Source organism: Armigeres subalbatus, unplaced genomic scaffold (assembly GCF_024139115.2).
Source record: "Armigeres subalbatus isolate Guangzhou_Male unplaced genomic scaffold, GZ_Asu_2 Contig245, whole genome shotgun sequence".
Taxonomy (NCBI): Eukaryota; Metazoa; Arthropoda; class Insecta; order Diptera; family Culicidae; genus Armigeres; species Armigeres subalbatus.
Window position 1 is genome coordinate 185913 of NW_026942982.1, and position 19178 is coordinate 205090.

The following is a 19178-nucleotide window of genomic DNA, read 5'->3' on the forward strand; positions in this document are numbered from 1 at the left end:
TGGAATGTCTTCACTTGTCACAGGCCTGGTAGCGGGTCACTTTTTAGTGACTTGGTCACTTTTTTCGGGCAAGTCACTAAAAAGTCCCTTTTTTCGACCTCAAGTCACTAAAGTCACTTTTTCTCGCAAAAAGTCACTATTTTCAACTATTTTGAAACTGTTGACTAAGATTTTATTTAAATAAAGCTTTATGTACCCATCGGATGATGTTTTGATCATGGCGGAAATACAATTACAGGGCTGGTAGCGACCGATGCAGCTCAAAAAAGTGACTTTAGTGACCAAAACTGATGGAAAAAGGGACCAAATAGTGACTTTCAGTTGCAGAAAAAGTGACCAAATAGTGACTTTCAGTTTCAGTTGCAAGTTCGATGAGACGAAATCAAGCGTTTTTGGGTCGAATGAGAATCATCTTTCACTCACCACTCTTTTGCCTTAAAACGAACTCAGAAGAGAAACGAAAATCGTAGACGCTAACACAGAGAACAGACGTTCATCTTCATTCGCAAACTTGTGTAAAAGTTTGTACTGGTCATTTTGAGGTATGTCGTTATGCCCCCGTTGCGCGGTGCTAGTGTGCTGATTAATATGGTTAAAATTTGCCGTGTTTTACTTTTTAGCGCTAGTGTTCATTCCGAATCGCTCGTAGGCTCGCTCCTAGGTGGCAGCACTACATTGTTTATGTAGTGTATGCCAACTCCATCAATTAGTGAGATTGAGTTTTTATGTCGGGCAGCCAGCGTTGGCGGCGCTGAGGTGCGATTTAAATCTTTACAAACGTTTTTACAGAAAATTAGTTCGAGGATCCATGTCTGTTCTCTGTGCTTTTATCTACTCAGTAAAATTGTATTGGCCTTCCTTTTAATCTCACGGAAATTTTATTAAATATCAGTCAAAAACAGTACTCAAAACTATGAGTAGTCTTCCGAGAAAATCAAATTTTTACGCCACTGGAAGTGAGCGAAACATGGTTATCACTCATAAGACCTGTTTTCTTTTCTGAAAAATTATTTCTAGGCAAAAATCTGCGTGAAGGAGCATACCCTTCACGTGAGAATCAGTGAAAACTAAGTTCACTGGATTAGCTGAATACCTATTTAAGAAAGATGCACGATTTATCATAGGTGCCACGGAAGTTATTGGAATTTTCAGTGCAAAAAAAAACAACAGTACGGATCGTTCGGGTAAAAAAATTATGAAGATCCAGTACAACGAGTCTGGGATTGAACGCTCAACCTCCTGCTTATACTGCAGGACTATGCTCTCTGAACTATTTAAATATTTTTCTTCCAAAATACGCAGATTTGCTGTACGTATTCATGAAAGATTTTTGCTATGGAATTCGATAGCGCATGCAATCTTCAAAATTGGGGAGACTTTATTCTCTCTATAACATCTACTCAATAAATTTTGTTTTAGAGCAAACCCTTCATCACATCTGTCAAATCTACAAAAAAATATCCGCTTGAGAACAAATTTATATTTTCTTGAATTTGTTTGCCAAACTTCTCAAGTCTCAGAATCAAGTCTCCTCATATTGTGACAACAACTCAACATCCAATTATCCTGAAATTGTGGTGGAATTATCAGTGAAGATCATTTAGCGTATTGACGGCTTGTGCTGTGAAAAAATGATAGCATTTTGTCAATATTAGGGGAAGTTGTTCAAATTTTGCTAGTCACTAAAAAACATCTTTAGGAGGGACAAACAAAGTAAATAATAGAGTAAATAAGGTTGTCAATCAAAAAATAATTCGCCACATGACGATCATTTGTCTAGAGGATCTATAATAAAAGTACGCTCTAACAATACTGCTATAGTTCTCGGTAAAACAGCGGAGAATTAAGTCTCCCAAGGGGTCAAGTCTCCCAAGGAATCAAATCTTCCCACCTTCTCCTACTGTATAAAGTTTAAGCTTCAAAACAAAATCGGAATTGGCAGGTCTCCTGCTTGCATGACTGTATACCAATTTATAAATTGTGACGTGAAACACCTTCAATTAGCTACTGGTGAAATGCCAGTTAAAGCAGCGATTTAAATGGCTGGCGAAGTTTCAGCACGATCATTTTTTAAGATCCGTAATTGTATTTCCGCCATGATCAAAACATCATCCGATGGGTACATAAAGCTTTATTTAAATAAAATCTTAGTCAACAGTTTCAAAATAGTTGAAAATAGTGACTTTTGCGAGAAAAAGTGACTTTAGTGACTTGAGGTCGAAAAAAGGGACTTTTTAGTGACTTGCCCGAAAAAAGTGACCAAGTCACTAAAAGTGACCCGCTACCAGGCCTGCAATTACGGATCTTAAAAAATGATCGTGCTGAAACTTCGCCAGCCATTTAAATCGCTGCTTTAACTGGCATTTCACCAGTAGCTAATTGAAGGTGTTTCACGTCACAATTTATAAATTGGTATACAGTCATGGACCTGCCAATTCCGATTTTGTTTTAAAGCTTAAACTTTATACAGTAGGAGAAGGTGGGAAGATTTGATTCCTTGGGAGACTTGACCCCTTGGGAGACTTAATTCTCCGCTGTTTTACCGAGAACTATAGCAGTATTGTTAGAGCGTACTTTTATTATAGATCCTCTAGACAAATGATCGTCATGTGGCGAATTATTTTTTGATTGACAACCTTATTTACTCTATTATTTACTTTGTTTGTCCCTCCTAAAGATGTTTTTTAGTGACTAGCAAAATTTGAACAACTTCCCCTAATATTGACAAAATGCTATCATTTTTTCACAGCACAAGCCGTCAATACGCTAAATGATCTTCACTGATAATTCCACCACAATTTCAGGATAATTGGATTTTGAGTTGTTGTCACAATATGAGGAGACTTGATTCTGAGACTTGAGAAGTTTGGCAAACAAATTCAAGAAAAATATAAATTTGTTTTCAAGCGGATATTTTTTTGTAGATTTGACAGATGTGATGAAGGGTTTGCTCTAAAACAAAATTTATTGAGTAGATGTTATAGAGAGAATCAAGTCTCCCCAATTTTGAAGATTGCATGCGCTATCGAATTCCATAGCAAAAATCTTTCATGAATACGTACAGCAAATCTGCGTATTTTGGAAGAAAAATATTTAAATAGTTCAGAGAGCATAGTCCTGCAGTATAAGCAGGGAAGTTGAGCGTTCAATCCCAGACTCGTTGTACTGGATCTTCGCAATTTTTTACCCGGAACGATCCGTACTATTGTTTTTTTTTTTGCACTGAAAATTCCAATAACTTCCGTGGCACCTATGATAAATCGTGCATCTTTCTTAAATAGGTATTCAGCTAATCCAGTGAACTTAATTTTCACTGATTCTCACGTGAAGGTAATGCTCCTTCACGCAGATTTTTGCCTAGAAATAATTTTTCAGAAAAGAAAACAGGTCTTATGAGTGATAACCATGTTTCGCTCACTTCCAGTGGCGTAAAAATTTGATTTTCTCGGAAGACTACTCATAGTTTTGAGTACTGTTTTTGACTGATATTTAATAAAATTTCCGTGAGATTAAAAGGAAGGCCAATACAATTTTACTGAGTAGATAAAAGAGCGTGTACGATTTCCGTTTCTCTTCTGGGTTCGTTTTAAGGCAAAAGAGTGGTGAGTGAAAGATGATTCTCATTCGACCCAAAAACGCTTAATTTCGTCTCATCGAACTTGCAACTGAAACTGAAAGTCACTATTTGGTCACTTTTTCTGCAACTGAAAGTCACTATTTGGTCCCTTTTTTCATCAGTTTTGGTCACTAAAGTCACTTTTTTGAGCTGCATCGGTCGCTACCAGCCCTGTAAGACGAGTTTGTACCTTCCCATTCGGTCCCGCCACTTGATTGTACCTTGACAGATACGTATTTCGACCTCAACAGTAAGGTCGTCTTCAGTGCTTCGTATACGTATCTGTCAAGGTACAATCAAGTGGTGGAATTGGATGGGAGGGTGCAAACTCGTCTTATGACAAGGGCAAAATTGTTCTTCAATTTAATTTTGGCTCAACATTCGACCAATTTTGCACCTAGAAAAAAAAAAAAAAAATTCGAGACGTCAAAAAATGCGTTGTTTGTCGAGTTGGTATTGACTAGGTCAAGAAATCGACTGAGGCAATAGAATGGAATAAAATTATTGACGGGAAAGGTTAATTTCGCGGTTTTTCGCGAAAATGTTTAAATTTCGCGGCTAACATCAAATTTCGCGGATTTCGCGGCTTCCGCGAAATCGCGAATTTCCACCACCCCTACTCATGATATACGAATGCAAAAATGGTAACCTGGCTTAGAAACCTCGCAGTTAATAACTGCCCGAGTAGCACACTTGTCATATACCAGTCCCTGTGACTCATATGCAACCAATTCCAGTCACATTTGAGTTGCTGCAACAAAATCGATCTGAATTGTGCTACTAGGGTGTGGAAGTGCTTAGTGAACACTAAGCTGCGAGGCGGCTCTGTCCCAGTGTGGGGATGTAATGCCAATAAGAAGAAGAAGACTAGTTTCTGGATCTTCCACCTATCCAGAAAGATACCATCTACTAGGCATTCCTGCAGCACCATCCTGAACAAATCTGGAAACGCCAGTATTGCATTTTTTAGAGCCATGTTTGGAATTCCATCCGGACCCGGAGCTTTCTTCATCTTCGGACCTTTCGCCACTGATGACAGCTCGTCGTTGGGGACTAGCATACCTGCAATGGATACTTCGTCTTCATCTGCGTATGGTGTAGGCGGCCACATCATAGAATCATGCTGCGGGAAGAGACCGTCAACGATGATCTTCAGCTTCACTTCACGCGCTGGCCAGGAGTCTCCTCTTACTGCTACTAATCGCAGAACTGTTTGACATGATTCTGGTCAACGCTGAGATCGCTTTTTTGCCTTCTTGCAAGCATAATCGACGTGGCTATTGGAACTGTGCCGGTCGTCGATCATTACCCCTACATTTTTTACCTCTCGCTTCGTGCTGGCTATTTCTTCCCTGTTTAACGCATTTTTTCACTTCTATAGTTATCACAGCGCAGTAGCGGTTTCTTCTCCTCTTTTGCTTCTTGGTTGCTTCGACGATTACCCGGATAGCGTCACTGTGGACCCTGTTCTTCCAAAATCCGAATCCGTCCTCACCTTCGGCAGCAGTACTAACTTTTGCCGCTTCCAGCAATCGGGGAAGTTTCCTTCGTCTATGCACTTCTACAATGCGGTGCGAAACATATCCGGATTCTCCAGGATCCCCGTTTTCAAGACCAGTTTGGGGATACGATCTTGTCCAGGAGACTTATTTGTGTTGAGGCTTTTTGCTGCCGGCTTTCGCATCCGCGTTGCAGCAGAGCTCTTTCATGCAAGCTACCTTATTGAGCCCGATTTTTTTGACAGCAGCTTTAGCCGCCCTACACACGTGTCTGCGCTCTTATATTTCTACGTCGTTGCGTGCTCTCTGTATCCTCCTCCTTGCTTGAAAACAGCTGCGAGGGAGTTCGGCGATCATTTCATTCCACTAGTAAACTGGCTTACGTGCATACCGTGGCTGTATCTTTTTCGGCATCGTAGACTCGAGTCAATACTGCAATAAACTCGACCGGACTCAGATTTTGCAGATTGCACTCGAATCGCATTGCTTCCCCAAACACATCATTGTCAAAGGCTTCTGTTTTCCACTTTCACTGATCTCGCGTGGTTGCGAATGTACCCTCCCTCCGACATAATACCGGACCGCTTAATGGTTTCTTTGCATATAGTCCTCGCAGACTCTCCAGTTCGTGTTGCTAAGGCAGGACTGCACAAGGTAACATCGATGATGGACTCTCTGTCATCCCTTTGATATGTGCTCGTCGAACCTTCAATAACTAAATCATTGAGCCTGACAAGTGCTTCTAGTAGACTCTTACCTCTAGGGTTAGTCCAACGGCTGCCCCACAATACTGTCCAGGCGTGGAAGTCGCCAGCAATGATGGCTGGCCTCCTGTCTATATGGTTCTCTGCTACCTTATCCAGCATCCGGTTGAAACGATCAATCGCCCAATGTGGGGTGAGTAGCAGTCACATATAGAAATACCGTTGACTTTGGCGATCACGAAGCCTTCGGCTGCACGATACACAATTTCTTGGTAAAGGAATCTTCCAACCGTACAGCATTTTTTCAAAACTTTATTAACGTGTTTTTTTTAATCTAGATAAATTTCAACACTAGTCGTTCCAGCTTCATTCGCTACCTAATTACCATTACCTGGTGGGATCCGCGTATGGATCAGAGATTGTTACCGACGTAATCGGCAGCAACCTATGGCTATTTTAGATCATAAAACAAACAGTTGTTCTTCGTTAGGTTAATAACATTGTTTTTATTGTATTTATTGTATTGTAATTCATTTAAAGATAAAATTGTTCATTTAATTCGAAATTAGTTTGAGAACCCATGCTTAATATTATATATAAAACTCGAACTTTAAAATTCACCCATGGAGACTTTGTAAGACCCCTCGCAAAAGGGAGCAAACTGGGGATGCTGCAACACCAGATCCTGGAGAATAGTGGAACGAAGGACTCAGGAAGAGGGGGAGCATGGTGGAGAATGGAAGAAGGAAGATTTTTAAAATGGATGGGATGAGTAGCTCTGGGTCTGAGGAAGAGGATCAGTATTGTTCGGGATAAGGAAGCAACATAACGTAAATTTTAGAAAAAGTTCCTCGTAGATGTTCGAAGCGATATTCGGTTTTTGCCAGGTGGCATTTCTAAAAAAGTTGAGCGCGTAGATTTTCGGAGGAGAATTCCTCAAAAAGTGCCGAGTGAAGCTTTTAGTGCAGAACCGCGGTTTCTACGTGTAAGCTCAACGGGACGCACCGGTACACGCCACGTCGCTTCTTAGCGTGCCCCCGGTTTTTCAACATCCCGACAAAACCGACTCCGTAGCCTACCGCAAACGGCTACTGGGATTTCGCTCTCAACCAGATTGCACAAGGTGCATACACCCTTCGCGGCGGTACACATCTCTTCAGTGGAGACGTACCCAAGAACGGTGACAATTCCCGCCCGTGGCCAGCCGCTCGGCGGCGAGATTCAAAATTTGAGAGGAAGTCATCTGAGCAACGTCGCCGCAGCACCGTCAGCAACGAGCATCGACCCGAGTGACGCGACGCTCATAGCATCTCAACGCTCTAACACGTGATCCAAGTACGCAAGGTATGCAATAACCCTCCCCCTCCCACCAACATCTGACGCAACAGAACGGGCCCCAACGACGATCAACACCAAGTAATAATCGCCCCAGTCTCAGTAGAAAATTAATAAATTTAAAATACCAAAACGAACCCCTCTTGTTTTAGCTTGGTTATAAAACGAATGCAACTTTCATCTAGGTAGAGGCCTATCCATTGTTCGCTCGATCGGTTGGCAGGTGAGTATAGGCTTGTCCAGTTTTCCGTGGTCTAAAGCCGACCCTGAGATAACACCAAGGTGAGCTGGCCCAGGCGTGTGGACGCCAACACCCCAGAACGGGTGGACGTTCACGGTGATTTCAAGATGCTTGCAACATCGCACTCCTAGTCCCTCGCAGATTGCCGTAGCAAGTGCTGCGCAGTATCATAGTGGTTGAGGTTAATTTTGTTTTATCCACAATTTACTTGACATCACCTGTTTGAACGCTGTACATTTTTGACCACCAGTAACATGGTCTCTGCATCAATCCACTTTGTGTCTTATGACCTTCTTCTCCGCATCTTCTACAAAGTTTCGACCTATCTGGGATTCTATATCTACATGAGAATAGTTCCCGGGTAGAAGCTGTGATATTGATAACAAAACATGATATGAACTTGTTTGAAATAAGAGTAAAAATAACAAGCGAAAATAACAAAAATTTGCACCGAAATATCATAAAAATATCAGGTTTTGCTATTAACAAGAACAAACTAATAGCTCAAGATATTGATAAGTTCTTGTTAATAGCAAAACCTGATATTTTTATGATATTTCGGTGCAAATTTTTGTTATTTTCGCTTGTTATTTTTACTCTTATTTCAAACAAGTTCATATCATGTTTTGTTATCAATATCACGTTTTACTGTTAATGAGCTATTATCGTCTACCCGGGTTTCCACCAACGTTTTCCGGAGTTGTCGAGTCTCATTCCCATAAAAACTGCAATAACAAATGACGGCAATCCATAGTATTGTTAAACTATTTTGAAGCCATTTGACTATATTATAAGCTTTTCATAAAAGCCTTCTTCGTCTTAACTCGGGTAAAGGGTAAGCTTAGAATTTTCAAAGGGTTAGCTAGAATTATGGTATTTCTTTCCATTAAAATAAAAAAATCGTAAAGTTTTTAAAATATGTACCAACAAAAATGTTTGTATGTACCTATTATTCATGTTGTTAATCCAATCAACTTTCTTTTTTTGGTGCAGATGCCTGAGCCCGAACGCCATCCTTTCTCTGGTGTGTTTTCATATGGGTTTTGAGATTGCTGTTCCGATAGAAGGCTCTACCACAAAGTTCACAGGCAAACTCTCTTGGTAGGTGCATTCTCAAATGGTTTCTCATTGAGCCACTGAAAAGAGGAGGCAAGGTGTTACGTTTATAAATCAATAATACATTAATGAATACGTTTTTAACTAACGGGCAAAGAAACTTGCGACCACACTCGGGGCACGGGACTGATGGTTCTTCGAAATGCGTTCGTTTATGCCGACAGAATGCCGTCCGTTGGTAGAAAGTCTTCTCGCACACCGGACACACATATTTCCGGTCCTTGGTATGCGTTGACAGGTGCGCCTTCAAGCCGTTTCTCTGCGAAAACTCCTTTCCGCATTCTTCGCACTTATATTCTTTGGCTCGCGTGTGGATGTTCAGGTGGCGGTACCAGTTTGACTTTGTGTTGAAGTCCTTCTCACAGTACGGACATTGGTACCTGTTGGATGAGTAATTTATATCATTTTTGCGACGGCGTATTTTTGAAAAGGGTGTTGATCATGGTCGGGATGTTGTAATCATTAATGTAGGTTTGTAAAGTACAGTTTTATCATCGGTATCAGTTGAATGTCCCCATGAGTGCAACTAGCAAGTCCGTTGAAGACAGTCCTATGTATTACCACGGAGATGATCCCCATCTGAGGAAAACGCTGGAAATCGGTTTGATGGAAAGGCAGTAGCAGTAGATCAACTCCGAAAACACGAACTATGAATGTGTCATGGTCTTGGAGAAGTAAGCGAAAAAGTTGTGCTGTTTGAAAAAATCTCTGGCAATAACAACATGGTGGTTGAGGAATCGCTCTCCTCCCATTGACCAGCACACAAAGTTACAAAAGTGTTTAGTGATGGCCATAGGTACTGAACATTAAATCTACATCGGCCAAAAATGGAGACGGTTTTCTTATTGTCCACAATAAACACTGAGCCACAGAGAAACAGACGTCTCACTCAACGTATGTTCCATCGTACACCTTTTTAACGGTTTATTTAACTTTTTTTGGTGGTCAATCGGCCACCGATGGCGCTTTCATCGATTTTGCTTGTGTTTGACGTTTGCACACTACCGCCATCTGGTTGCCGCTTGACCAATCACCGGGATTTCAGCATTGGGCGACAATGTTTTCGTGACGATTTTTTGACGATTTTGATTGCATTTTGTTCTAAGTGAGACGTCTGTTTCTCTGTGACTGAACTGTCATCGCGTCTAACAATCACTTTGGTCGCGTTAGAGCGTGCTAGAACCAAAACAACCAAATACCTACGGGTCCGGTCAAAGGCATTCGGCTCTAGAGATGGAAGTTAAACACTGCCGCAGACGGAACAAGCGTGCATGGATGGACTTCCTGGCTGGCGAAGAATAGAAAGCCGCAACAACTGGGAATATGAGGGACGCGACCCAACTGATCAACTGGAGGGATGCAACTGTCAAATATCAACGCACGATCAACCATCGACCTCTCGGCATGACATAAAGGTAATATTATTACCTCTATTCATCATTATCTGTATCAACTCGTAAGCCCCATCGCTGTAGAACATTAGAAACAGCTATCTAAGGCATGAAATCCAACAAGGATCGGGGGTCGATCGCATTAAAAGATATTTTAGTTACTAAATAAAGATTGTCGCTGTCGTCGCTGTCCGGAACATCTTTTGTTGGCGAGGATAGGGGATCTAAATGTCACCCAGCTAACCATTAAGCACTGTAATAAGCCTTATTTAAACCGTAAAGCAGCTTTTCAGTGCTTATAAGCTGTATATGTGTTTTTCAAATGCTTATTGGCAGTATAAACTTCAGGCAGTAAAAGAAGCCGTATATCGGTATTTAACGCTTTGATGGAAAGCTGATCAGCCCTGTGGATACAAGCCGAATAAGGGAACTGTCAAAACCAATTTAGAGCTATCATTTATGACGTTTGGGTGAAATCAATAACAATAATGCCTAGAGTTATACAACCTGTCTCTGTTACTCGCATTTGAAGCTGAAATACTTTCTAATGCCTACCATGTATGCTTCGCAGTAAATGATTAACATTTTTATAGAAAACTAAATCGTACTGCATGGAAAATACCGGATAAATGTTAGTGTCAAGCCAATGTTGATGATGAAACAAAACATGCACTACAAAATGATGCATAATGCACGGGCAAATTAAGCTTGCTGAAGCATATTTTGGCAAAATGCTTTTAAAGACTACAGCGCCACTAGCGTTCTAGTACTTATGCTTCTACTTAGCATCCCGTCATGATGGAGCGCAGCAACGCGGCAACAACAATTATATTTAATGCCTAGTAGGCAATGCTTAATTTTGGCATGTAGATATATAAACCTTCTAGAATAAATTGTTCATTCTGCTTCTGACCACTAAAAGGAAGCTTCATTACGACTACAGTCAGTCAGTCAGTTCCAGTCCAATAGGTTATTTGTATTTATTTTTTTATTCATTGGACTGTGTACAAACATTAAAGACGTCCCAGCAAGCGGCAGCGAAATCTGGATGTAGAGATGTTGAAATCAAATTCATCGGACATTTCGTTGAAGCGATGGATCATGGGGATAATGGAACTGTTTACAGCATAGTTAGTAGCTTGTGGCTCCCCATGTAGCAGCGCTCGCGCTCGAAGCGTCCGGACAGGTGCGTATAAACTGATCCTCGACAGCAACTCAGGAGCATCGTATTCAGATGATAAAAGCTTGGCAATGAAAACACACTGAGCCACATTCCTCCGCTTGGCTAGAGTATCCAACCCGAGTAGACGACAGCGATCAGCGTAAGCAGGCAAGTTCAACGGGTCATTCCATGGAAGGTGGCGCAAAGCATATCTGACGAATCTTCTTTGGACAGCTTCGAACCGGTCACTCCATACAGCCTGGTAGGGATTCCAAACAACAGATGCAAACTCTAGTATTGAGCGTACCAGAGAGCAGTACAGTGCTTTGAAACACAACGGATCTTGGAACTCATTGAAGATTTTAAACATGAACCCAAGCTGGCGATTGGCTCTAACGATGGTATTTGAGAAGTGGCGGCTATAGGTAAGCTTTTCATCCAAAGCAACTCTCAGGTCTTTAACATGATCAACCCATTTAAGTTGAGAACCAGCAATACTGTAGTCAAACTGGATGAAATTGGTCGTTCGTCGGAAACTTATGACACAGCACTTCGGAATGCTCAGAACCATCATATTCCGAGTACACCAGTCATGCACTCCAAATAATCTAAACGTTGTTTCCACCTGAATTTTCAGGTACATTTTACGTGCACACGTAGCTGCAAATGCTTCAGAAAATTCAGGTGAAACTTACGTGTCCGGTGAATTCTATCCAAAACTCAGGTAGAACTTACCTGATTTTCACGTAGAATGAAATTTCTATCGGAAAATCCGGTAAAAGTTACGTGAATTTCAGGTGGAAAAAATCTACGTATTTATTCAGGTGGAAACAACGAGCAGATTTTTTTGGGTGTGGAAGATTTCGAGAAGGTTCTGTAGCTCATAGCAGTCAGTGAGGCCTCGGACAACTACATACATTTTAAGGTCATCGGCAAACAACAAACAACCTCCACGTCGCAGAATAAGGTTTACGTCGTTTATGAAAAGCGAGACTAGCAATGGTCCACTCCAGAAAGGTTCGAGAAACAGTCGGACGAATTGTTTCCAATACTGACCGACATTTGGCGTCCAACCAGATATGATCTGAGCCAGGTGCATAAAGCAAAAGAACAGCCCATTTTTTCTAGTTTTGCAAGCAGCAAGTCATGACTAACTTTGTCGAAGGCAGATTTTAGATAGGTGTAAACGGCATCTATTTGGAATTGTCTACACATGTTCTCCATGCAAAACGAATTTAAACTGGTAAGATTCGTTTCCACAGAGCGGCCAGGAAAGAAACCATGCTGAAAATACACTTGAGAAGTGTTTAGCGAAAAGGCTGCATTTCTCCTCAGTATTCAACGCAATGTCGTTATCGAGAAAAACACGTGATGGCAGTCCAGTTTACTTCCTTTTAGAATTCACGAAAGACCAAAACTTCTTAGGGTGTCGTCGGAGATTTTGTTGCGTGAGATAAACATAATGTTTGTAACGAAGTTTATTATACCGCCGATAATCATTGCTGTTCCGTTCAGTGAAGGCACACCGTCGATAGGTATAAGCGCGAAGAGCTCTAGGGCGCACTCTTTTCAGGTTGCGTAATAGAGCATTAGTCCACGGTGGTTTCCTCGGAGGCTTTCGCTTCGGTACAGTGTCTAAAACGCAGTCACGTAGCAGACAGTTGAAGCGGTCTACAGCTGATTCGATGTCCAGGCGGTCTAAAACATTCCAGTCAATACAGACAAGCATTGTCGGAGCTGTTGAAAATCGGTTTTGCGAAAATTGAGTCGGTCGTCACTCATAGGTCCATCGAAACGTAGATTGAATCCGTTGTCAATTGATATATCCAACGCAGGATGATAGTTGTCAAGTGGCACAACGGCGTCCGGAGCCTCAAGGACAGTGCATTCATGCAGTGAATAATCATTGATAAACACCAAGTCGAGCATGTTTGATTGAAAGTTGGAAATCCTGTTGATTTGGTTGAGTCCAAGAAAAGCAATTCCATCGATTAGTTGGCGACTAGCAGGTGTAGTTGTAGACAAAAGCGGATCAGGAAACGTATATCCATGGTGAGAGAGAGACCAGACAAGTCTTAGTTAATTCAAGTCTCCAAGCAGAAGAACCACATCCGATGATAAGGCCAAAGCGGAGGCAAATTCTGTAGCACCAAGGTGAAGTTGTATTACACTGCAATCATGTCGTCGGTCGGGAGGAATATACGAGGCACCGATGAAAACGCTGCGTCTAGAGAGACTTATTTTGGCTCAAAGAGTCTCAATTGAATTGAATTGTCCGACGGCGATCTGGCAGGAAACAAGCTCATTGGAAACAGCAACTAGAACACCGCCACCACGCACGCGAGAGCTATTAGATATACTGCGGTCCACTCTATAAACGATGAAGTTGTCACCGAAAAGTTGGAGTGAGCTGATTCTCCCATCAAGCCAGATTTCGGTGAAAACATAAACATCATACTCGTCGTCAAGTACAGCCAGATCAACGTCGTCCAATTTGGTAGAGTCCTCTAGTATTTTGTTAATATACTCGCAGATTCCTAGTGGAAGCGTTTTCCATGACGGAAGTCGAAACCAAACTGAAAAGCGGCGAATTTTCAGGCAACGACAGATCATTAACGTGATTATACTCCGGAAGTCCCGTATACCATAACGACAACGACGGGTGGCATTGGAAGGCACGACTGGGTCGGTAGGCTCAGGGACTTCCTTAGTACTTGTTACAGGGTGTCCCAGATCCAAAGTTGCAGTAAATGATGATAGAATGCTTCCCAAGTAGCACACGCAACATCTTCCAAAAAGCACCTTGTTTCTTTTCAGTTTCATTAAAGGCATTAGAAAAACATCAAAGCACGAAAAAGTTGCATCAAGATGTCAAAAACGTTCGAGTTGTGATCAATGTTTCATTAACATTGCAGTACGTGTTTAACATTGGGAAACAAACCACCAAAGAATACTGCACTTTATGTTGCAAACACGAAACAAAATCATTAGGTTGCATATTTTTAACCATGTAACTTCAATGCGTCTTTCAAAATTTATTTGTTTGTTTAAATTAAGTTGCAGGTAAGTGTAGTGTGTCTTCATGTTTAGTTTAGCATCGTTCAACGTTTTGACAACTAACATTTTTTTCCTGTGATGGTGCAATCAAGTAACAGAAAATCCGAGTACAAAACTTCGAAGTGTTGAATGGTGCTGTGGTATAGTGAAGGACTATCAATCACAGGATCCAGAAATCGAATCCAGTTTTATGTTTTTATTTTGTTTTTTTTTCCGCTGTAGTATTCTGCAACATTATTGCAATTTTACTGCAATCAAAGGATGTTCCCGTAGGCTCCACCTCTTGCGCTTTTTAGATTGCAAGAGAGTTATGTTTGATGGCACATACACAAAGATTGTTTCTTTCCGAATAGTTGCATCGCAGTGAAATATTCAGTAGTGAAACAAGTTGTGCTGCTTGGGTTGTTTCTGATGCAGGAGCACTGACAATACAGTCGAATGGTATGGAGTAGCTGGAAGCCGGAGAAGCATCAGGTACCGAAAGTATATAATTAGGAGGATACTCGCCTGAGGTTGGAGTGCGGAAACCCCCACACGACCACACGACCGGGACGATGATGAAAGATGCTGCAGAGCTCGAATGGGTCGGGGGATAGGAGAAATCCTCAATACTTGTCGAAGATCAGCAACAGTAGATTGTATGTTTTTTCAAAATCCAAGATTAGTTTTTTGAGAAATCAACAAACTCTCTTAGTCGGATTCCGGTGGGCCATGACGATGGTTCGAGCGCCAATTCTTTGAGATCAGGATCCAATCCGATTTTGTAGGACACGAAAGTCATCTCTGCCTCTGGGAACAAGACGAATCACCTCAGCGGCAACCAAAATATTCAAACAACGTGAGACTATTTTCTGCACGTCGCTATCATTAATTAGCGGATTCAATCCTGTCATGTACAGCCAAAACTTATCCGGTTTGGCGACTTGCATAATAGACGGCACGGAAAGTTGAAATTCGCTAAGATCAATACTTTTCGTTCCGCTCACAGCAGCAGTGCATTCATCCAGCCTACGGTCATCTCGGCGGCGTTTAATACCAAGCCTCGGCCATGCCGACGACGAGAAAACAGAAATTGATTTGAACGGTTTAAGGTGGTTATACAACAAAGCCACAAATCGGCCATCTTGGAAACCACGTGCTTTTTTCTAGTGATTTTTCAAGAGCACGAATTGAGAAAACCACAACGCCCATGGGGATGAAACATCCGCAGATCGTTTGTTTACTTATGCTGAACAATCGACGTGGTGAACAGCTCCTGCACCTGTTTCGGTATTTCAGCAAGCTGTGGCATTTCATCGGGTTGGCTCCTGAGGTTGTCCGCCAGATATGCGCGAACGACCGTTCAATTCAGTTCGACAAGGAAGACAAATAAACATTGCCTTCCCTGATGCGAATACTTCTTTGATGGAGCGAGAAAAAACCTCAGCAGTGCTGGTTGAAAGAAGCCTCACAGAAGAAGCCACAACAAATTGGCTCGAGATCGTTTATCTCCTGTTTGCACTCGCTGCATTTTTTTTTGCCATATTGCACTCGTACCCGCTTTCAACACAGCAGCAAACCAAAAGTTCTGACGACGTTGAAACAGTGGTAAATCATCGTTCTTCGATATTCCACAATATACACGCACAATGAGCACAAATTTTTACAACTTAAAACACAAAAACTACGGTTTAAAAAGCTAATTTGCGTAAAAATAACTGCTAGACAAAATAAACAACACGAACTCATTTTATAGAAGCTTATAAAAGAATCAAAACCAAAATGGAAAATCCAGTGTCATCCGAAGCGGCAGATTCGAGACCTGGAAGGTCAAGATGGAGAAGGTCAAGATGCTAGTTCGGGAGAACATACACGGAAGAAAAAATGTACCCAAAATTGAGTACTTTTAAACTTACTTTTGAGTTATTTTTTCTCTTCGCTTTCATCCACTCTTTCTTTTGTTGTCAAAAACAAAAGAGCCAAACAATCCAACGACGCCAGTTCAATACGGGAAGCCAATTTTGAGTTTTATTACCTGAGGTCGAAATTGAGTGAATTAAACTTAAATTTGGGTCAATAAATTTTCCGTTGGGTACTTTTTTAACATGGGAGTAAAGGCAAACTACTTCGACCCTACTTACTCAATTTTGGCTTCCCGTACGGATGTTCGAGGTTGGGTGAATTAAACTCACTATTGGGTAGTTTATTTCTTCCGTGTATGGAAATACGTGTCAGAGGCGTCAGAGGACATCAAGAACCACCATCAAAACACGACGATGACAGCCAAGGTATCACTTCTGAAAAGGCTTTGCAAGGCAAAGTACGACGAAAACGGTAATATGGAGACCCACTTGTTTCGGATGAAGAACTATTCTCAAGCCTGGCGAATGCGGGTCAGGAACTAGGCGAACCTGAATGTAGTATGATTATGAAGAGCATGCCAGAGTCTTTTGATCACCTCACAACGGCATTGTAGACCCGTGCGGACAAGGACTTCACACTTAAAATAAATCGCAGATTTCTGTGAAATTTCACCGTAATCTCAACAGCAGAACTGTTCGGTGAATAATTTTACAGATTTTCGGTGGTTTTGACAGTTGAACAAATAAAAATCGCCGAAAATTTTGTAAAATACATACCGAACAAATCTGCTGTTGAGATTTCGGTGAATTGAAGCAAAATTCACCGAAATCTGTGAAATGATCTAAGTGTGTTGACCATGGAATTGGTAAAAAAGCAAGTTACTGGATTAAGCACAAAAGAGAATGGAGAAGTCCCATCAAAGTGAGTCAATCCTATGCGTCGCTTCCGAGAAAAAGATAATTTGCCATCAATGTCGGAAAACGGGCCACATAAAGCGTGACTGTTCGATGGCGAAGTACGAAGCATCAGCATCCTATACGAAACGTGATTGTTCAATGATGAAGAGCGAAGTTTCAGCCACATCCGGTGGACGAGGGTAACAGAAGCTTGAGCAAAAAGGGAAAATAGCGAAAACCTAACCATTTCCTTTCATGCTGTCCCACAACCGGAAGCAATTGAAGAATTGGATAGTCGACTCCGGTACCACCTCGCATATGTGTTGCGACCGAACATCCTTCGATGAACTGAATCAAAGCACGGGTGTGACCATCACTCTACCTTCCGGTTCCGGTCACTTGAGTTGTTACAATGAGAACGGAGGTCAGCCTCAACGACGTATATTATGTCCCGGATTTGGAATCTAATTTGATGAGCCGTTGAGAACCTCGTTAACAAGGGAGCGGAAGTTACATTTGAGAAAACCCGTGGCTGCTTGATTAGATGTGGAGACGTTGTGACAGCAGTTGCAAAGAAGATAGGTGAACTGTACCAACTGAAGACTATCCACGAACGAAGCATGAAGGTTGTAAGGCATACGAAAGATTGCATTCATTCTTGGCATCGCGAGCTAGGGCACCGAGACCCGAACGCAATCCAGCGGGCTGTCCGTGAAGGACTGGCAAAGAACGTATTTATCAAGAAATGTAACATTTTTCGGACATAAGTTGTGCTGAAGGGAAGATTGCACGGAAGCCACGGAAAACGGAGCGACAATCGATGAAGATCCTGGACCTATTACATACCGACATTTGTGGTCCCATGAATACCGTGACACCGGGCGGATCAAGATATTTTTTAACCATAATCGACGACTTTAGCCGCTACACGACGGTGTATTTCTTGAAACGAAAATCGGAAGCAGCAGAAGTGATCGAGGAATACGTTACCATGGTCCACAGCCGTTTTGGACGAAATCCCGTTGTCATCCGTTCAGATAAGGGCGGTGAATATAAGGCCAAGTGTTTAGGTTAATTTTATCGATCCAATGGAATTGTTGCACAGTATACAGCAGGTCCCGCATCAAAACGGAGTTGCGGAAAGAAAAAATCGGACGTTGGTGGAAATGGGTCGATGGGTCGATTGATGCGAAGCTTGAATATCGCTACTGGGCCGAAGCCATCAATACAGCTGTACACCTCCAAAACATCCTATCATCTAGGTCCATCGAAAAGACACCATTTGAATTATGGTACCGTCAACTGGGGGGAAGATGATCATTGAGGTGAAGATGATCATTTGATGCGTCAGTCAAAAGTGCCAAATTTTTTTATGAAACGGTAGTCAACAATATTCTCCGTTCAAGTAATTTTACCGCTAGGTAGAAATTCGAGTTTTTCGATTATAATCATGAAAATGTATTTTGTGGAAGAAAGAGAGAGATAGTCATAAATGACGCTATTTTCGTTTCAAATATTGACTTCGTAGACTTCTTTTCGTAGTAAATTCAACATTCATACAAATAACCTAGTGTATTTTGACTACTAGGTCATAATGATTTTAGTAGAGCTGTCTTGATCAACTTCACCCCAAACCAGATTACTCAAAAAATGTGTGATAATTTAATTTATTTTAATAAATGCGAACGTATTTCAGAAAACTAAAGTTGTTGATTATTGCAACGTATAGCAGTACATGTTTTGAAAATATTTGTTTCGATTTAAAATGTAAACACACATTGTTATTGCATTTTTTGCCTTAAAAATGATCATCTTCCCCCCAGTTGACGGTACGGAAACATTCGGACAACAGCAAACTACACATTTTTGGATGCTTAGCTATCGTTCATGTGCCAGCTGAGAAACGCACGAAGCTTGATCCTCAAGGGTAAGAAACTGACTGCGAACTTTATATAAATGGAGGATCATGAGGACATCAAGCATTCGGAAAAGTTGGATACTGAAATCGTAGAGTACGAACCAGAAGTCGTCCAGCAGTTCAATCTCGATATTCTGGGTGATCTTGTTGATGCGGCTCCAGAATCTGAATGAAGATGACGATGGTGCAGCAGTCGACGAGGTAATTGAGCCAACTGCCACGCCGGTTAGACGATCATCCCGAAACACAAAAGGTGTGCCGTCTCTGCGTTTCCGAGAAGCAACAGGAATGGCAAGAAAATTTAAACATGAGCCGAAAACATACGGCGAAGCAATGAATAGTCCCGAAGTAGAGCTATGGAAGATTAGATAAAATCATTGCATGAGAATTGTAAATGGCAT

General features: G+C 41.6%; 1 protein-coding gene across 1 annotated transcript in view; it reads right to left on the reverse strand.

Moving 5' to 3' along the window:
- Positions 1–8303: 8303 nt before the first annotated feature.
- The window catches only part of LOC134203808 (zinc finger protein 184-like), a 43017-nt gene continuing 32142 nt past the window's right edge, over positions 8304–19178 (reverse strand). The window contains 2 exon segments of the mRNA XM_062678655.1: positions 8304–8531; positions 8601–8891. Coding sequence (XP_062534639.1) covers positions 8366–8531; positions 8601–8891 — 457 coding nt within the window. The 3' untranslated portion in view covers positions 8304–8365.